The following is a 16,959-nucleotide window of genomic DNA, read 5'->3' as shown; positions in this document are numbered from 1 at the left end:
CTCAACAAAAAACACACATGCAAACTTTTTTTTTTTTTTTTTTTGTCTAAAGGTTCAACAAACTGTTTAATATGGATTTTTATTTAATATGTTAGGCTTTACAGGGTTAAAGACCCCATGAAATGAAAATTGTTGTGTGTTCTTGTTTCAATATGGTGTTTTACTGTGAACGCCAACTTGATGCTTATTTGATGTAGTGTTTTGTTAATGTGATGTTGTGCAGGGTGATCAGGGTCAGCGGGGAATCCGTGGGTTAGCAGGGCCATCAGGAATAGCTGGACCCTCAGGGTCAAAGGTGAGTGAGATCAGTGAATCTGGAAGATTTTGTCTTTTGGTTTATTATATCATACAAAATGAGTTTGAGGGTAAAAATAACGATAATTTTCATTCTGTTTTTTATTAATGTCTTTTTAGGGAGAGCCTGGCACCCCTGGGCGACTGGGTTTACCTGGACTACCAGGACGTGCAATACCAGGACCAAAAGTAAAAGCTTTTCTATTTAAGTTTTTTGGTATTTGCACTATAAAACAAAGAAAACTTCAATTTAAAGTTACTTTCAGACTTTTGGACCACACAATATATATATATATATATATATATATATATATATATATATATACAGAAAACCTATCAAATACACAGTATGTCGTGACATATCGAGCACCTCCTATTGGCTATTTAAAATAGCCAATAGTGTTTTGTTTATATCACAGCTCGGTATTTTATATATATATATATATATATATATAGCACATTTATGTGCCATTATATAGTGCATATGTGCCCTATATAGTGCATTATGTTCCATTCAAAATAGTAATTTTGTGAACAAGTGATTTTAGCAGCAGCTTCAGCGTCTATTTGTAGTGTAGGGGGCGGAGCTTCAGATTCTAGAGAGCATTTGATTGGACAGAAAATCTGATCAGAGTGATGTCATCAAAATAGTTGATCCATATTGGCAGAAGTGAGAGACTGTAAGTTTTGAACGCTTATATCTTCTAAATGCAAATTTTGTGATAGTTTTAGAGCTCACTAGCTTATAGATAACCGTACGGCCAAGATACTCATACTAAAAGCCAAAAAAACTTTAATTTTGATATCATGGGGACTTTAAAGTGCCCAATTATTTCTGCTTTTTCGAATTTTACCTTTCATGTGGTGTAATTGAGCTGTTTGTGAATGTAAAAGGTCTGCAAAGTTTTAAAGATCAAAGTGCACGACTAATACATTTATTTTTTCCTAAAAGAAAGAATTGATTCTGAATTGCTGAAACGATTCGTCATCAATTCCAGTCTCACTTCCTGTTACAAACCTACGTAACAATGTAACAAATTTGCATAATGGTCTTCATTGGCTGCCCGCAAATAATGTCTACTTTGATCCTCAAACACTGTAGTTGTACCTGAGACTGGAAGAGTTTGGTTCATGTTGTCGTTGTCATAAAGGAGGGGTTTAGAGAGACGAACTCATCGAACAAACAGTTTTTAGACTCTTTGAGAAATTATGTGATGTGCAATGCATATTATGAGAAAATTAAAGTGTTTTTGACCTTGGATGCATGTAAACCTGTTGTAGGAGAATTTAAAATAACATACGTTATTATGTTATTTTAAAGTCAGGTTTACATGCATCCAAGGTCAAAAACACTTTAATTTTCTCATTGTAGGGTGACCCGGGCCCATCGGGTCCACCTGGTTTAGTAGGAGAGACAGGATATGGACTTCCTGGACCAAAGGTACATTTAATTCTTATTTATTGTTAAAGTTGTAAAATAAATATTTTACTCTGTTATTAATGGTGTCAGTTCTTGATCAAAGTTCATTGGATAGCTCATGCTTTGTTTCTCAGGGTGATCGTGGTGACCCTGGTCCTCTTGGTCAAAGCGGCCCTAAAGGTGACGGCTATCCTGGTCCCTCAGTACGTTAAACATCCACAAAATCCTATTGAAATCCCTTTCATGCTCATGGCATCATAGAAATCTTCATTATTCAGCGTGAGGCTATATTTTGTTGTTGTTGTGTGTGTCATTTGTTTGTTGGCTTCCTTTTCAGGGGCCTCCTGGTGTCCCTGGTCTTCCAGGAGAACCTGGTCAAGAGGGCATCGGAATACCAGGACCAAAGGTAGGATGGTTCTTATGTGCCACCCTAAAGCAGATCATATATTTGAATATTATGAACATATAGTGTGTAAACACAGATATTTTATCGTGACTGTGTCTCAGGGTGATGTTGGCTTCAGAGGTTTACCAGGCCAACCTGGACCTCCAGGGGAAGGACTGCAAGGACCACCCGTACGTCATCAAACACAGTCCGATAGTGATGAAGTGTTGAGTTAGCCCTTGTCAATCTCTTTCAGCCCTTCTTAGTCTTGATTTAACACATTATTGCATTAGATCTTCTCCCATTGTGCCATAAGATTTCTAAATGGGATGGGTAAGATACAGGCATTATAATTAAATAAGTAAAATTAATTTAAAATGTGAAAATCTAAAATATAAATTCTAATATTTACACTACCATTAAAAAGTTTGGGTCAGTAAGTTTTTTTTTTTTTTAAAGAAATAAATGCCTTTATTAAGCAAGGACACAATAAATTTCATCAAAAGTGAAAGTAAAGACATTAAAAAACTGAAAATCCTGAAATAATATTAATATAAAGCAGCACAACTGTTGTCAACATTGATAATAATAAGAAATGTTTTTTGAGCAGCAAATCATCATATTAGAATGATTTCTGAAGGATCATGTGACACTGAAGACTGGAGTAATGGTGCTGAAAATTCAGCTTTGATCACAGGAATATGTTCACATAGAAAACACTCCTTTTAAATTGCAATAAGAGTTTTTATTTTTAAATGCTATTTTTACTGTATTTTTGATCAAATAAATTCAGCCTTTGTGAGCAGAAGACACTTATTAAAAAAATATTATCAACCACCAATATTTGAGCGGTATGTAATTTATATTTTATATTAAAAAATATTAAAGTGCCATCTGCAAACAAATGTAGATGGTGCTTTTCTCATAATTAATAGAGATAAGTTGTAATAAGTAAGAAAATTGCCAAAATTTCTTTAAAATAAATGCCACTTTCTTTGTTTTGTTATCTAATGCAATAATATTCAGACATTTTTTAACTGTCTTAAGTATCTAAATACCTTTTTGGAGACACTGTATATGCCAGACCACACGAATAAAAACTTTGTTTGAAATACATCCCATTCCTCAAAGGTTTCATCGATTACCACATCATCTTAACGCCACATTTATCATAGCACTGTATCCATGATCGTATATTCACAGCCAGAAACACACATGCACCTGCTTCAAATCTTTTACATATGTCCAACAAATCCAGATAATGTAATCCAGTGACATAAACGTCATTCCAGATGTCCGAGTTCTGCTTTTATCTCTGCACGAATGTGTTTTAACTTTTGATTTATGCTGAATAATCTCTCTCAGGGCAACATGGGAAGACCAGGACCTCCTGGGCCAACTGGGCCACCAGGACAAGGCATACAGGGTCCAAAAGTGAGGCACTGGCATACACACATCATAAAGATTTGAACACATATCTATATCTAAACCTAAGCGCACATCTTATATACTCTATTACAGGGAGATCAGGGGTCGCAGGGTGTATCCGGGCCAAGGGGACCTCCTGGAGAAGGAGTGCCGGGGTCAAAGGTCTCAGGTTTTGTTATATAATCTGTGTTATATGATTGAATATTCGTATATTGTAATGTGAGGTGCATTTGTGTTTCTCAGGGGGATCGTGGAGGTCAGGGCGAGAGAGGGATGAAGGGAGTTAAAGGTGACATGGGAGATTCTGGCATTCCTGGACAAACAGTTAGTAAACTAACCTCAACGTTAACAGAGCATTTATAATCGGTCATTACACCGTATGTAGTTTCTGTTTCATTTAGGATGCAGCCTAAACAGTAGACTGCAAAATAAGTTGTGGAACCGAGCCATATAGTCATAATTTATTATTTCGGCTGAGTAAAAGAGAGGCAGAATTATGTTTATAAAAAATAATCTATAGTGTCATTAATTATAACTCACTTTTTCAGGGTAGACCAGGAATCAAAGGAGACTCTGGGCTAACGGTATGTCTTTCACATCATCATACTACAACATTCAAAACACACTGTGCATATTTCACTCATTCAAATATGATGTTTGTTTTTAGAGGGACGACATCATCAGATTGATCAGGGAGATTTGTGGTATGTTGCATCCCACATTACACTTAATATACAACGTGATATGCTTTATGTTTCCTTCAAAAGTTTGGGGTCGGTACGATTTTTTTGATGATTTTGAAAAAAGATTCTTCTTCTCACCAAGGCTGCATTTATTTGATGAAAAATACAGTAACCTGAAATATTGTGAAACGTTATTACAATGTTTCTGTTTGAATCAGTGTTATTATTGTTTTATTAGTATTTTGAATTAGCTTTTAGTTTTATATTTTTAGTTTTCTTGTTCATTTTGTTTTCTGTATATACAAATGTGCTTTTGTCATTGTATTATTTTTTTAAAGAAATATTACTATTAGGTTTGATTTATTTTTATTTCAGTTTTAATTTAGTTTTTATTTATTTGCATTTAATAATTGTAGTGCTTCAGCTTAAACTTATTTCAGTGTATTGCCAAAATTTCAAATTTTTCTTTAGTTTAAGTTTTTCAACTAATATTTATTTATTTATTTCAGCTTTATTTCATTTAACAGAAATGTTTGTAATAGTTTTAGCTAGTTAATGATGACCCTGATTTGAATATATTGTAAACTGTAATTTATTCCTGTGATCAAAGACATCATTACTCCAGTCTTCAGTGTCACATGATCCTTCAGAAATCACTCTAATATGATTTGATGCTCAAGAAACATTTATTATTATAATAAATGTTTCATGTTGTTGTTGAAACTGTGATATCAATCTTTTTCAGGATTTTTTAATAAATAGAAAGTAAAAAAAACAGCATTTATTTGAAATCTAAATTTACATTATAAATGTCTTTACTGTTGCATTTGATCAAGTTAATGCATCCTTGCTCAAAAGTATTCATTTCTTTAAAAAGTTTTTACTGACCCCAAACTTTTAAATGGTATATAATATAGCATACTCTTAGGCCAGTCTCACTGGTTTTAAGTCCATGAAATATACTGTACTGTCTTTCAGGCTGTGGAGTCAAATGTAAAGAGCGTCCTATGGAGCTGGTGTTTGTGATTGACAGCTCTGAGAGCGTTGGGCCTGAGAACTTTGAGATCATAAAGGACTTTGTGGCCGCACTAGTGGACAGACTCACTGTGGGACGTAATGCCACTCGAGTTGGCCTCGTTTGTTACAGTCTTGAGGTCCAGCTTGAGTTCAACCTCGCTCGCTACATGACCAAACAAGATGTTAAACAAGCCATTCACAGGGTTCCCTACATGGGCGAGGGCACGTACACCGGCTCTGCCATCCGCAAAGCAACTCACGAAGCGTTTTACAGCGCGAGGACGGGTGTGAGGAAGGTTGCCATTGTCATCACAGACGGGCAAACAGACAAACGTGAGCCTGTGAAGCTGGAGATCGCTGTTAGGGAGGCGCATGCAGCCAACATTGAGATGTACGCTCTGGGGATTGTTAACATCAGTGATCCGACACAGGAAGAGTTTCTCCAGGAGCTTAATCTCATTGCGTCGGACCCTGACACTGAGCACATGTACTACATAGACGACTTCAACACCTTGCCAGGTAATACTTCTACTGTATGAAAGTACTTCTCTGGTGATGGGAAGGTACATACTGTACCTTTGAATACTGAACGTATGGATGTGTGCAGTCTGCCGTCAATATGTGCATGATGCTTTTTCCCCACAGAATGTTTTTTTTTTCACATCTCTTTTTATTTTTAATTATGATTTGATTGCACTGCTAACAACTTAATACATTTTACACACAAACTTAAATAAACTTTAATATTAGGATAATAACTGCACTTCACTTCCTAAATTAAACATTCATAAAAGAGAGATCATGCGGTGAAGAATTATGCTAGAATCATTCATAGTTTTGTTTCATTACCAGTACATTATATATCATTATTATACTTTTTTTTTTATTCAAACACATACATTTAAAAACTGCTGCATATGTTCCTTTATAAAAAAATTTACACTGTTAACACACAGGAAAAATGCATAGAAAAAAAAAAAAAAAAAAAAAAAATATATATATATATAAGTTGTAAACATAACAAAGATTTTTGGAGTATGTTTTACAAGAAAATATTATTTCATTCTTTATACTTTAACATTTCATGTTTAATTCAATGTGTTACTTGCCATTTTTGTAATTATTTGTGAAATTTACTGACTGAAAATTATTTAAAGTAAATATATAATATTTCCCATTTTTCCCCTCTTTTTCATTGTCCCTCATACAGCTCTGGAGTCCAAACTAGTCAATCAGCTCTGTGAGGATGAGAACGGAGCACTTATCTTCAGTCGCATTAATGGTTTTGAAAACGGATATGGAATTAATGGGAACCGCATCAATGGGAACGGCAGGTATAATTCTGGCACCAACATAAATGAAGGCGACAGAGAGAACAAGGGTTCACAATCTGGGATGAACACTGTTACTCAAGAGCGCGGGAAGGGAGAAAGGTTTGCTGTAACATTTGGTCCAGACATTAATAAGGTTAGTGCACTGAAGAGAATGAATGGATTTTTATATTTGTGCTCTTATTTAATTTTGTTTTGAGTGTTTTTTTTGTGTGTTTTGTGTGTGTGTGTGTGTGTGTGTGTGTGTGTGTGTGTGTGTGTGTGTGTGTGTGTGTGTGTGTGTGTGTGTGTGTGTGTGTGTGTGTGTGTGTGTGTGTGTGTGTGGTATGTTCCCTTAGGAGGCTGAGCGTGTAACTGAGACACCAGACATAAACACTTCAGTGCAGAGCAGCGGTAGAGGAGATACTCCAACATTCACTGGGACATCCACAAATAGCAGACCTTCATCAGGGACCTCATCATCATCATCATCATCATCATCATCCACAACTGTGAACTCATCATCATCCTCAGTGCTGTATATACCAGCGCCACGACCACCGTTACCTAAAGGTAAACACATGACACACTCACTAATACAATACAAAATATACATAAGTTTGGAGTCAGTAAATATATATATATATATATATATTATTATTTTTTTTTTTTTTTCAATTAATAATTTTATTCAGCAAGGATGCATTAAATTGGTCAAAAGTAACAGTAGAGACTTTTACAATGTTTCAAAATATTTCTATTTCAAATAAATGCTGTTCTTTTGAACTTCTATTCATCAAAGAATCCTGAAAAAATTAATCACGGTTTACACACACACACACACACAAATATTACAGATCCCAAACATTTGAAATTTGGTGTGCATAAAAATACAAAGAGTCACTTTTCACAAGGCGGCAAATTCCTGATTTTGAAGTTAATGTAATTAATGTAATAAGCAAGTAAGTAATGAATGCCAGTTCCTGCCATGCTGCAACTAAAGAAAACACATGCATATAGAAAAAACACCAGCTTTGTGAAGGGATTCATGTGTTCACTTTCATTTGGACACATAAACATTGTCTGGAATTCGCCCAATAACAAAAGCAAGTGACCAAGTGACATATTCTCAGACATTGCCCACCAGACAGGATCTGAAATGTAATCTTGCTAAACATTGTTTTTACATCTATGCTCAGAGTTTGTGTCTCTGGACCCCCGTTGTGAGCTGCTCCTGGATCAGGGCCCTTGTCGGGACTATAACATCCGATGGTACTACGACCGGCAGGCCAACGCCTGCGCACAGTTCTGGTATGGCGGCTGTGATGGGAACCGGAACCGCTTTGACACAGAAGAAGAGTGCAAGAGGACGTGTGTGGTCGTGAGAGCAGGTAAAGCACACTCCTGACAAGTAAATATTACAGCAAATGAAAGTGGACACCAGTTCCTGCCATTTAGTTACACTATTTTCTTTGCATTTAGGAGGCTGATATCAATTGTGGATACATTTTCCTTTGTCTGTAATTCCTCACTTATCACTCCGATGGACCTGCACTGAAAAACACAAAGCATAAAAATGTTGTAGGAAAGGACATTTATTAAAGGACATTGTTATGCAACAGTAGCTAATCGAGAACTGTGAATAATCAATATTGTAATATTGTACACTGTTATAGTTAAACAACATTAATTGAATTGGCATTTATGTAATAAATGAAATGTGTTCTTGATTTTGAGAACTAATGTTTTCAGTATCAGTGAAAGTTTGTAATTTTTTATCGCGTACTGTATGTACTTTTTGTAATAAAATATTTTGTACGTGGATTAATGGCTTGGCTGTTACACTGTCAACAAATGCAAAACTTCTGTAATCCCATGTTCACTAAATGATGCTGTATTTTATGTTCCGCTCAAGGAGGATTTGTGCTCCTTTTCACAGAACTCTGGTTTTTATTATAATAGATTTATAATGAGGTAACGTGTGGTTCTCTTGAGGTTAGACACTGCCATCTTCTGGAAAGAAACCATATTGTGATATTGTGATGTCCAAAGATGACTGTAATACTTGATCCGTTAGCATTCACATTCATCTCAGTGGCAGTTGCATGGGATGCAGTCCTGGAAGTACATGACCTACCATTTTTGTTCATGTGACTAAATACTTTGGAGCAAAGGGTTGGCGTCTTAGCATAGTCCAGTTAGCTTCTTGCTACTGGTGCCCATACTACACCATTATGATTTTGGGAAAACTGTTTCTCCATTTTGTTATCTTTCCACAAAAATGTATATGCATGAAATTCCTGGATTTGGTTAAATATAGTTTGGCACCAAGATAATCAATCCCATAATTCTAAGAAAGCAGCATCCAAAAAAAAACTTACCACAGCTAAAGTCTTAAAATATGAATTCAAGCTGGTATATTAGTCATTTATCTCTGTTATTAATATCTCCTCGTGCTTTAACAGTCTCACACATCTGTCCCTTATGCTTTGACTTAAATTACACATGACTCCTTCCCCCAACACCTTTCTGTCTGTTTTAATTTTAGTAATAGTGTGTCTAGTCTGACTGCCGCTCTCCCCTGAGCCCTGAGATCTGTCCATTTTCTAGGTTTGGAAAAACATGGAGTCCAGTGAATTTGTGATTGTAAAGTTTACACATCCTTTTGAAAGGCACTTATATTCCAATGAAGTTCAAATGATCAGTTTGAGATGTCTTTGTATTGACCCCAATTATTGTTAAACTAGGAAGTATTCATCTTTGTACCCCTTGTAGGGGTACAACAACTTGTCACCGGGGCAGTACAACTTTGTTGCTCATCTACCCCTAAAATGTGCCTATTAGTACCTTAGAGTAGTAATATGTACCTTTTATGTTACTACTATAATACGTGTAGGGGTAAATAAGGTACAAAGATGTCCCTTTGAGCTGTTGTACAAGGTACAAGTTTTGCACTTTTTAAGTGTGACTAACTACACTAAGCATTTCATCTCCTCCCAGGATCTGACGCATATATAATAAAGTTTGGGGGACTCGAGGCACCGAGTGGTTGAGGCAGCTGAAAATGTCTCATCACCTGTTGTAGTCGCAGCTGTCTCTAAACACTGCAAGCGAACCCTTCATTTATGTGAGTAATTGAACTCAAAGACTCTTGTAGACAAAGTATAGAAGAATAGGATTGGATTGGTAAAACTTGCAGACGTGTGGCCCGTCCTGTGACAGCTGGCGTCTTGGCTGGCCATCACATTGGGATCCCCTTCTTCACAACCAGGATTGAGGGATGACAGAGGCAGTGGGGGTGGACAAGAGCGGGAGGGTTATATTTAGAATGGCAGGATTAAATAACAACCCGTTCACCCTGGGAATCTTTCAACTCTCTGTCCTTTTCCAGCCCGGACGGTGTGGCGAGCAGACCTGCAGCCACTTTCTCCACCTCTTTCTTCTCTAGCCCTTCTTTTCCCATCTTGAAACACAACAACATGGATCCCAAAGCCATAAAGGAGGAGCTGCGGCTGTTCCAGAGCACCTTGTTGCAGGATGGACTGAAGGAACTTCTGAATGAGAACAAGTTTGTGGACTGCACTTTAAAAATCGGCGACCGCAGCTTTCCCTGCCATCGCCTGATCATGGCCGCCTGCAGCCCCTACTTCAGAGAGCTCTTCTTCTCCGAGGACGGCAAGGAGAAGGACAGCGGCAAAGAAGTGGTTCTGGATGACGTCGATCCCAACATCATGGACATGATCATCCAGTATCTGTATTCGGCTGAGATCGACTTGACGGACGACAACGTTCAGGAGATTTTTGCAGTGGCAAACCGTTTCCAGATTCCCTCAGTGTTTACAGTGTGTGTGAACTATCTTCAGCAGAAGCTTTCGCTGTCCAATTGTCTAGCCGTCTTCCGGCTCGGCCTTGTCCTCAGCGTTCCCAGACTCGCCATAGCGGCTCGCGATTACATCGCTGACCGTTTCGAAACCGTGTCTGCCGAGGAGGAGTTCCTTCAGCTGGCACCTCATGAGCTCTTGGCCCTCATTGGTGGAGACACGCTTAATGTGGAGAAAGAAGAAGTTGTGTTCGAGTCGGTGATGAAGTGGGTGCGCAGCGACAGGGCCAAGCGCGCCAAGAGTCTAGGAGAAGTTTTCGACTGCATCCGCTTCCGCTTGCTTCCGGAGAAGTACTTCCGGGAGAAGGTGGAGAAAGATGACTTGATCAAGGCCGATCCTGAACTCGTGAAGAAGCTGCAAGTCGTCAAAGATGCCTTCGGAGGAAAACTCCCCGAGAAGAAACCCAAAGAGAAGAAGGAAGGAGAGGCCGGAGAAGAGGAAGAAGAGGAGCTGCTGCCTGGTTACTTGAATGATACTCGTAGGCTGGGGATGTACGGACGAGATCTAATCGTCATGATCAATGACACGGCTGTTGTGGCGTACGACGTGGCTGAGAATGAGTGTTTTCTGGCTGCCATGTCAGAGCAAGTGCCGAAGAACCATGTGAGTTTATGCACCAAGAAGAACCAGCTCTTTGTCGTCGGGGGCCTGTTCGTCGATGAAGAAAGCAAAGAGTCTCCACTGCAGTGCTACTTCTACCAGGTACAAATCAACTCTGAAAACTGGGTGTTGGTGTGATGGTAACCAGACTATGTTTCTTAAACTAGCTTTACCTCCATAGTCTTTATGCTGGTCCACCGGCATTTATCCGGTCTGGACCAGCATGGAAATATTCTTTTCATCTGTCTTTAAACTAAATTAACTCTCAAAACTTAAATCAATTTCCAAGATGCTTTTCTGGCATTTGATTGTTTTTTCAGTCCACAGTTTAGAGTGTGATAACACTTTTCAATAGGGTTCAGTTTGTTAACACTGGACATCATGAACTAACAATGTTCAATACTTTTACTGCATTTAGGTTACATTACAATCTACATGTACTAATACATTTTTATTATTTCAGGTTTTATAAATTAACATGAATTTTGTAAACCAATATGAATTACCAATGTATGTATATATGTCAAGTCAAGTCAAATTTCTTTGTATAACACTTTTTACAATACCTATTATTTCAAAGCAGCTTTACAGTAAATCATGACATTAATGTTTATAATATCTTAATATCTCGATCTCTTCATGCCTTATAGTCGCATTTAGCAAATTAGAGCTGAGCAATAATATAGTTTTCATTTTGTGACAACAAGCAATCAAGAAGTTTTGCTAAAGTATACATCACCCTAACTTTATTTAAGAACTGGGTGATATGTAAACATTATATATCTGAAATAATATGCATATGTAATCAATATTAGCCTATATTTTTAAATGTGCATGAACCTATTTATGAATGTAAAAATAGTTGTTAATTGTTAGTTCATGATATCAAATCTAATGTTAATGAGTTGAACCATAGTGAACCGAAGTGTTATGGAAATTATTTGTCATTTTAAAACTATGTTGTCGTCTCCAGCTGGACAGTATCGCTGCTGAGTGGAGTGCAATGCCACCAATGCCCAGCCCTCGATGCCTGTTCAGCCTGGGTGAATGTGAACACCTGCTGTTCGCCATCGCTGGCAAAGACCTGCAGACCAACGAGTCCCTCGACTCAGTCATGTGTTATGACTCTGAGTATGAATGCATCTAATATGTCCATAATTTTGTCTGTTCGACTGCTGATTCTGCTCTTCACACATGAGTGGGCTACTGGCTCAGGCATGTGTCTTCACGGTTTCATTTCATTGCAGAAAGATGAAATGGAGCGAGACCAAGAAACTTCCTCTGCATATTCACGGCCATGCAGTTGTCTCACATAACAACATGGTGTACTGCATTGGAGGAAAAACAGATGACAAGTAAGTGTGTGTGTGTGTGAATGAGATCATTGGTGCTCTCATTCACGCATATGGTGTAGTTCGCAGCTGTCTGTGCTCCATCAAAGTTCCCCAACAATCCTCTGTACAATGTGACACTTACGGCAACAGACGGCAACAGACGCTTCGTTGGGTTTTGTCAGATCAGTATGTTACCCCTGTCGGCATCTGTCAACTCTCGTTTTCGCCGATTGAACATGTTGAATCTGCATTTGTCAGTCTTAGAATGTCTGAGAAATGACTATAGTTGGTCTGTCAATGCAGTGTGAATTGGCCTTTAAAGCCCTCTTATCATGAGTAATCAATATTGCGTTCATCTTCGTGAAAATCTTCATCTTCATCCAAAAAAAGCATTTATTGACATCGAGCAGCTTAGACATTATTATTACTAAACACCTGAAGAACTAGAGTGAGTAAAAAGTAAAGAAACTTTGCCAAACCTTCTCTGTCTGTATATAACTTTCTGAAGAATTATAATGTTTAGAAACAATGGCTGAAGTTTATTTTGATATAAGTAAATAATAATAAAATTATACAAACATTTCTTTAACATTGTATAAATATAAAAAATAATTAAAAAAAAGAGTCAGAAAGTCAGAGTCAGAGTTGAGGTGAAGCGTAAGTTACTCTTTCAAATAATGTGCACCAATTAATTTTTGCACAATTACACCAAGCATTTGTATTACAAATGTATATACAAAGTTATGTCATGAAACTTAGAGTAACTCAATCTGCCAGTAATCACATGATTCTCTATCGGGCAGAGCTGATTGGTTCCTGCTGTCTCAGTAGCCAATGAGCTCATTGTTTAACCTTCAAATACTTGGTCAGCATTTGCATCTGCAGTGTAGCAGATCTATTCTGCCAAGACCAAACATATCAACATTGTCTTATAACCATTACCATGCCAAACACTCGAGATGTGTCATGACAGAAATAAAGTTATAAAGTTTTGATTTTAAGTTAACACAAATCAGTGCTCTGTAAATCCCCTTTGATGGAAACTTCTGAAAGTAAATAAATCTCTCTTGTCTCTCTCACAGCAAAGCTGTCAATAAAATGTTCGTGTACAACCACAAGCAGTCTGAATGGAGAGAACTGGCTGCTATGAAGACGGCCAGAGCAATGTTTGGTGCCGTAGTTCATAAAGGAAAAATCATTGTAGCTGGGGGAGTGAATGAAGAAGGACTCACAGCTCTGTCTGAAACCTACGATTTTGGAACAAACAAGTATGATTCCACGCCATTGTTATTTTAGAATTAGTATTTATTTTACTTTTAGTTTAAGTTTTAGTCATTTTGTTATGTGTTTTTGTCATTTTTATAAGTTTCTATTTAGCTTTCATTTATTTTTATTTCAGTTCTAGTTTTAGTAATGTTAGTACTTTTAATGAATTTCAGTTTTTCAGCTACTATTTATATTTTATTTTATTTCAGCTTCATTTCAATTAACGAATAGTTTTAGTTGACTATAAAGCACTGTTCCTCGAGTAGTGCGCCTGAACAAACTAAATCGATACTATGTTATTTTCAGGTTTGCTTGCCACACAAAACGATAATATTTACCATTCTAGATGTTGTCTTCTTGTGCTTAGCCGTCTTTTTTTCAACTCTTCACTGTTTCTGCATGTAAAAATCTATACAATGCATTAAATGAATTAATATAATTTGCTCTCAGGTGGGACACATTCACAGAGTTCCCCCAAGAACGCAGCTCTGTGAATCTTGTGAGCACCGGAGGAAACCTCTTCGCAATTGGCGGCTTTGCTATCGTAGAGCTGGAAGACAAAAACATCGGACCCTCCGAGGTCACTGACGTTTGGCAGTAAGTCATCCTGATTTTGTGTCATCCAACCAATCAATCAATAAATAAACCAACTAATTAGTTCCTAGAAAGAGCCCTGGAATAGAACTGGATGTCAAAATATAAGTAATGAGATTCCTCCCTAAAGGTGAATTATGTAAGATTTTTTACTGAAGACATTCAGTTACAGAAGTGCAAGCCAAATTTCGCTGCATTTTTTAGACCTTCAAAGATTAAACATGTCAAAGAAAACGTTGCATTGCTACGCGCTACAATGGATGTTTCAATAGCATACAAAATCTTTACGCACCCATTCACAAAACAAATGTACCAGTTTATAATGTTAACATTGTCCAGTTTAAATAGCCTAAATAGCCACTATTGTGGCACACGTCAACAACAAAAAAATGTGCCCGGTGCAGACACGTTGGATGGGTTTATCATAGTCAACACGCTCGCGTTCACTTTAGACAAGAGTGTTAGTCTACTCAATTGCTTACATGACACATAGCAACACAGCTAAAAGTTTTCCTACTTTTACCTGTTCAGACATGTCTTCACAAGCACCCATAAGAGCAGTGTTTGTAATGTTTGAGTTGGGGAGGCGCAACACACGAATGCTGTTTATGCTTTATTTTAGAAATTCCATTAGTATCGCAGAAACGACATACTTCATATGTAAACAGCTATTGATACATGACGCGTGCATTGACCTGCTTTCTTTCACAGGTATGAAGATGACAAAAAGACATGGAGCGGCATGCTGAGAGAGATGCGCTACGCTTCTGGCTCCTCTTGCGTTGGCATGCGTCTGAATGCGGCCAGGATGCCCAAACTCTAAATGAAACCCCTCTTTTAAAGTGTGACTCCTTATGGTCATGTGACCTTTGACCTCAGCACACAGCTGTCCGTGGTCATTTAAGAGTAGTCTAAAATGAGAAACCAATGGAACTAAAAGTGCAGAAAAGCTTTTTGGGTTCTCTAAAGTATTTTTATCTTTTACATTTTAGACTTAACAGTTAATGTGAAATGAATGTGTGTGTGTGTGTGAACAAGCCATTTTTCATTTAATGCCATGACAGCAAGAACAGGTGCGCGCCTATTTCTGTGTTGTTGTTATACTGTAATAAAAATAAAAACTCTAGTATTCTACTTCAGTACTAGTTGGTTACTATATGTATATGCATTTTATTTTGTAAAATAAACATTTTTAAACCATATCAACTAACTTGTGGTGTTTTTCTAGCAGACAGTTGATTTCCCTGATAATTGAAAAAATAAAAAAACAACTATATATTCTGGCTAGTCACATTGTTTTTATAGCAACACATTTGTATTATTTATTGATCAATTACTTTTTAGTTTTCATATATTACACTGCTTTTGTGAAGTTGAACTACTATTTCTTTCAGTACTTTGACTGGGTGACCGGGACCGACGGCTGTGGTTTGGACTTCGGTATAGAAACACAAAGATTTGGTTCCTTTGCCAAAATGACTCACTTTGAGAAAGAATCATAAAAAAGTTTTGAAATGAACATACAGAAGATAAACACAAAAAGAAATAGGGTTTAAGGTCTTACTTGACGCAAAGCGTCAGGAGAAACATCTGACTGTCTTCAGGTGGGACAAACATGTCCATCAGACTCCAGCAAACACGTTCTGATGCCTGAGACCAGAAGATGGTGTTGGTTTTGTCAACAAACCAGTTTGTTTCTGTCTGGTGTTTGCTTGAAGAGCTTCATCGCATCACTGATGAATGTCAGAATCATGAGCATCCCTCACAAATCTCATATTTCAACTTCAAACCCTGTCAGTGTCTGAACACTCACCTGCTGGAATAATAGCACAGACTGGACTGGTACATCACAGCTTTTATTTTGTCCTGCATTTGCCTCAGCCAGATTCTCAGTCTGTTTCACAGGCATTTGCATGTTTTAATGTGATATGCTGATGAGCCCAGAGACACACAATCCTCCTGGAAGAAGCTGCTTGTGTGTGTCGTCATGATATTTCTTTATTATATCAAATTATACATGATATTTTGTCTTACATTACATTTACATTTAATCATTTAGCAGACACTTTGATCCAAAGTGACTTACAAATGAGGAGAGTAATAAAAGCAATCAAACAGCAAATATGCAAGTGCTGTGACCAATCCCAGTTAGTCTAGCACAGTACACGTAGCAAGTTATTATTATTGTTTAGATATAGAATTGTAAGTGTTAGTAATAATGGGTCAAGTGTTGCCGAAAGAGATGCGTCTTCAGCAGTTTCTTGAAGTCGGGTTGAGATGGGCAGGTCATTCCACCAGCAGGGAACAGCAGGTAAAGGTCAGTGAAAGTGATTTTGTGCTGTTCACATGCAGAACGCAAGCTTCTGGAGGGCACATAGGTCTGAAGTAGGCCTAATGTGTTTATATACAGGGGTGCAGAGCCAGTGGTTGTTCTGTAGGAAAAACATCAGTGCCTTGAATTTGATCCGAGCAGCGATTGACAACCTGTGCAAGTTTATGAAGATAGAGACCATTACAATAAGTAAGTTTCCAGTAAAAAGGGTAAAGGATCACCAATCTGCTGGTGAAATAAACAACACAGAGACATGAACGGAAACCAAATCTAAATGAACACGCAGGGTCTTGAGCGTCAGGGAATTAATAAAGAGTTTTAGTGTATAACATTGCAGTAGCCTAATTATACAGCAAAAGAAGATGTTTTGAAGAATATGGGTGACCAAACAGTTTCTGGTTCCCATTGACTTCCA

General features: G+C 37.5%; 2 protein-coding genes across 2 annotated transcripts in view; both read left to right on the top strand.

Annotated features, from left to right (window-relative positions):
• col28a2b (collagen, type XXVIII, alpha 2b) overlaps positions 1-8,360 on the top strand; it is a 28,781-nt gene extending 20,421 nt beyond the window's left edge. The window contains exons 22-37 of the mRNA XM_079883819.1: positions 224-295; positions 415-483; positions 1,667-1,735; positions 1,849-1,917; positions 2,052-2,120; positions 2,222-2,290; positions 3,465-3,533; positions 3,621-3,689; positions 3,771-3,851; positions 4,076-4,111; positions 4,195-4,231; positions 5,189-5,746; positions 6,438-6,694; positions 6,897-7,110; positions 7,737-7,928; positions 8,020-8,360. Of these exons, the coding sequence (XP_079739945.1) occupies positions 224-295; positions 415-483; positions 1,667-1,735; positions 1,849-1,917; positions 2,052-2,120; positions 2,222-2,290; positions 3,465-3,533; positions 3,621-3,689; positions 3,771-3,851; positions 4,076-4,111; positions 4,195-4,231; positions 5,189-5,746; positions 6,438-6,694; positions 6,897-7,110; positions 7,737-7,928; positions 8,020-8,027 (1,938 nt within the window). The 3' untranslated portion in view covers positions 8,028-8,360. The remainder of the gene's footprint in view (positions 1-223; positions 296-414; positions 484-1,666; positions 1,736-1,848; positions 1,918-2,051; positions 2,121-2,221; positions 2,291-3,464; positions 3,534-3,620; positions 3,690-3,770; positions 3,852-4,075; positions 4,112-4,194; positions 4,232-5,188; positions 5,747-6,437; positions 6,695-6,896; positions 7,111-7,736; positions 7,929-8,019) is intronic.
• A 1,224-nt stretch (positions 8,361-9,584) lies between these two features.
• klhl41b (kelch-like family member 41b) lies at positions 9,585-15,414 on the top strand. Its single transcript, XM_079883493.1, has 6 exons — positions 9,585-11,120; positions 11,992-12,149; positions 12,266-12,373; positions 13,435-13,620; positions 14,069-14,215; positions 14,924-15,414. The coding sequence occupies exons 1-6, from the start codon at positions 10,017-10,019 to the stop codon at positions 15,033-15,035; spliced, it is 1,815 nt and encodes a 604-aa protein (XP_079739619.1). The 5' UTR covers positions 9,585-10,016; the 3' UTR covers positions 15,036-15,414.
• The last annotated feature ends 1,545 nt before the right edge of the window (positions 15,415-16,959 follow it).

This window comes from Squalius cephalus, assembly GCF_949319135.1.
Source record: "Squalius cephalus genome assembly, chromosome: 10".
Taxonomy (NCBI): Eukaryota; Metazoa; Chordata; class Actinopteri; order Cypriniformes; family Leuciscidae; genus Squalius; species Squalius cephalus.
Note: the sequence above shows the minus strand (reverse complement) of the source record. Positions and strands in the feature narration are given on the sequence as shown.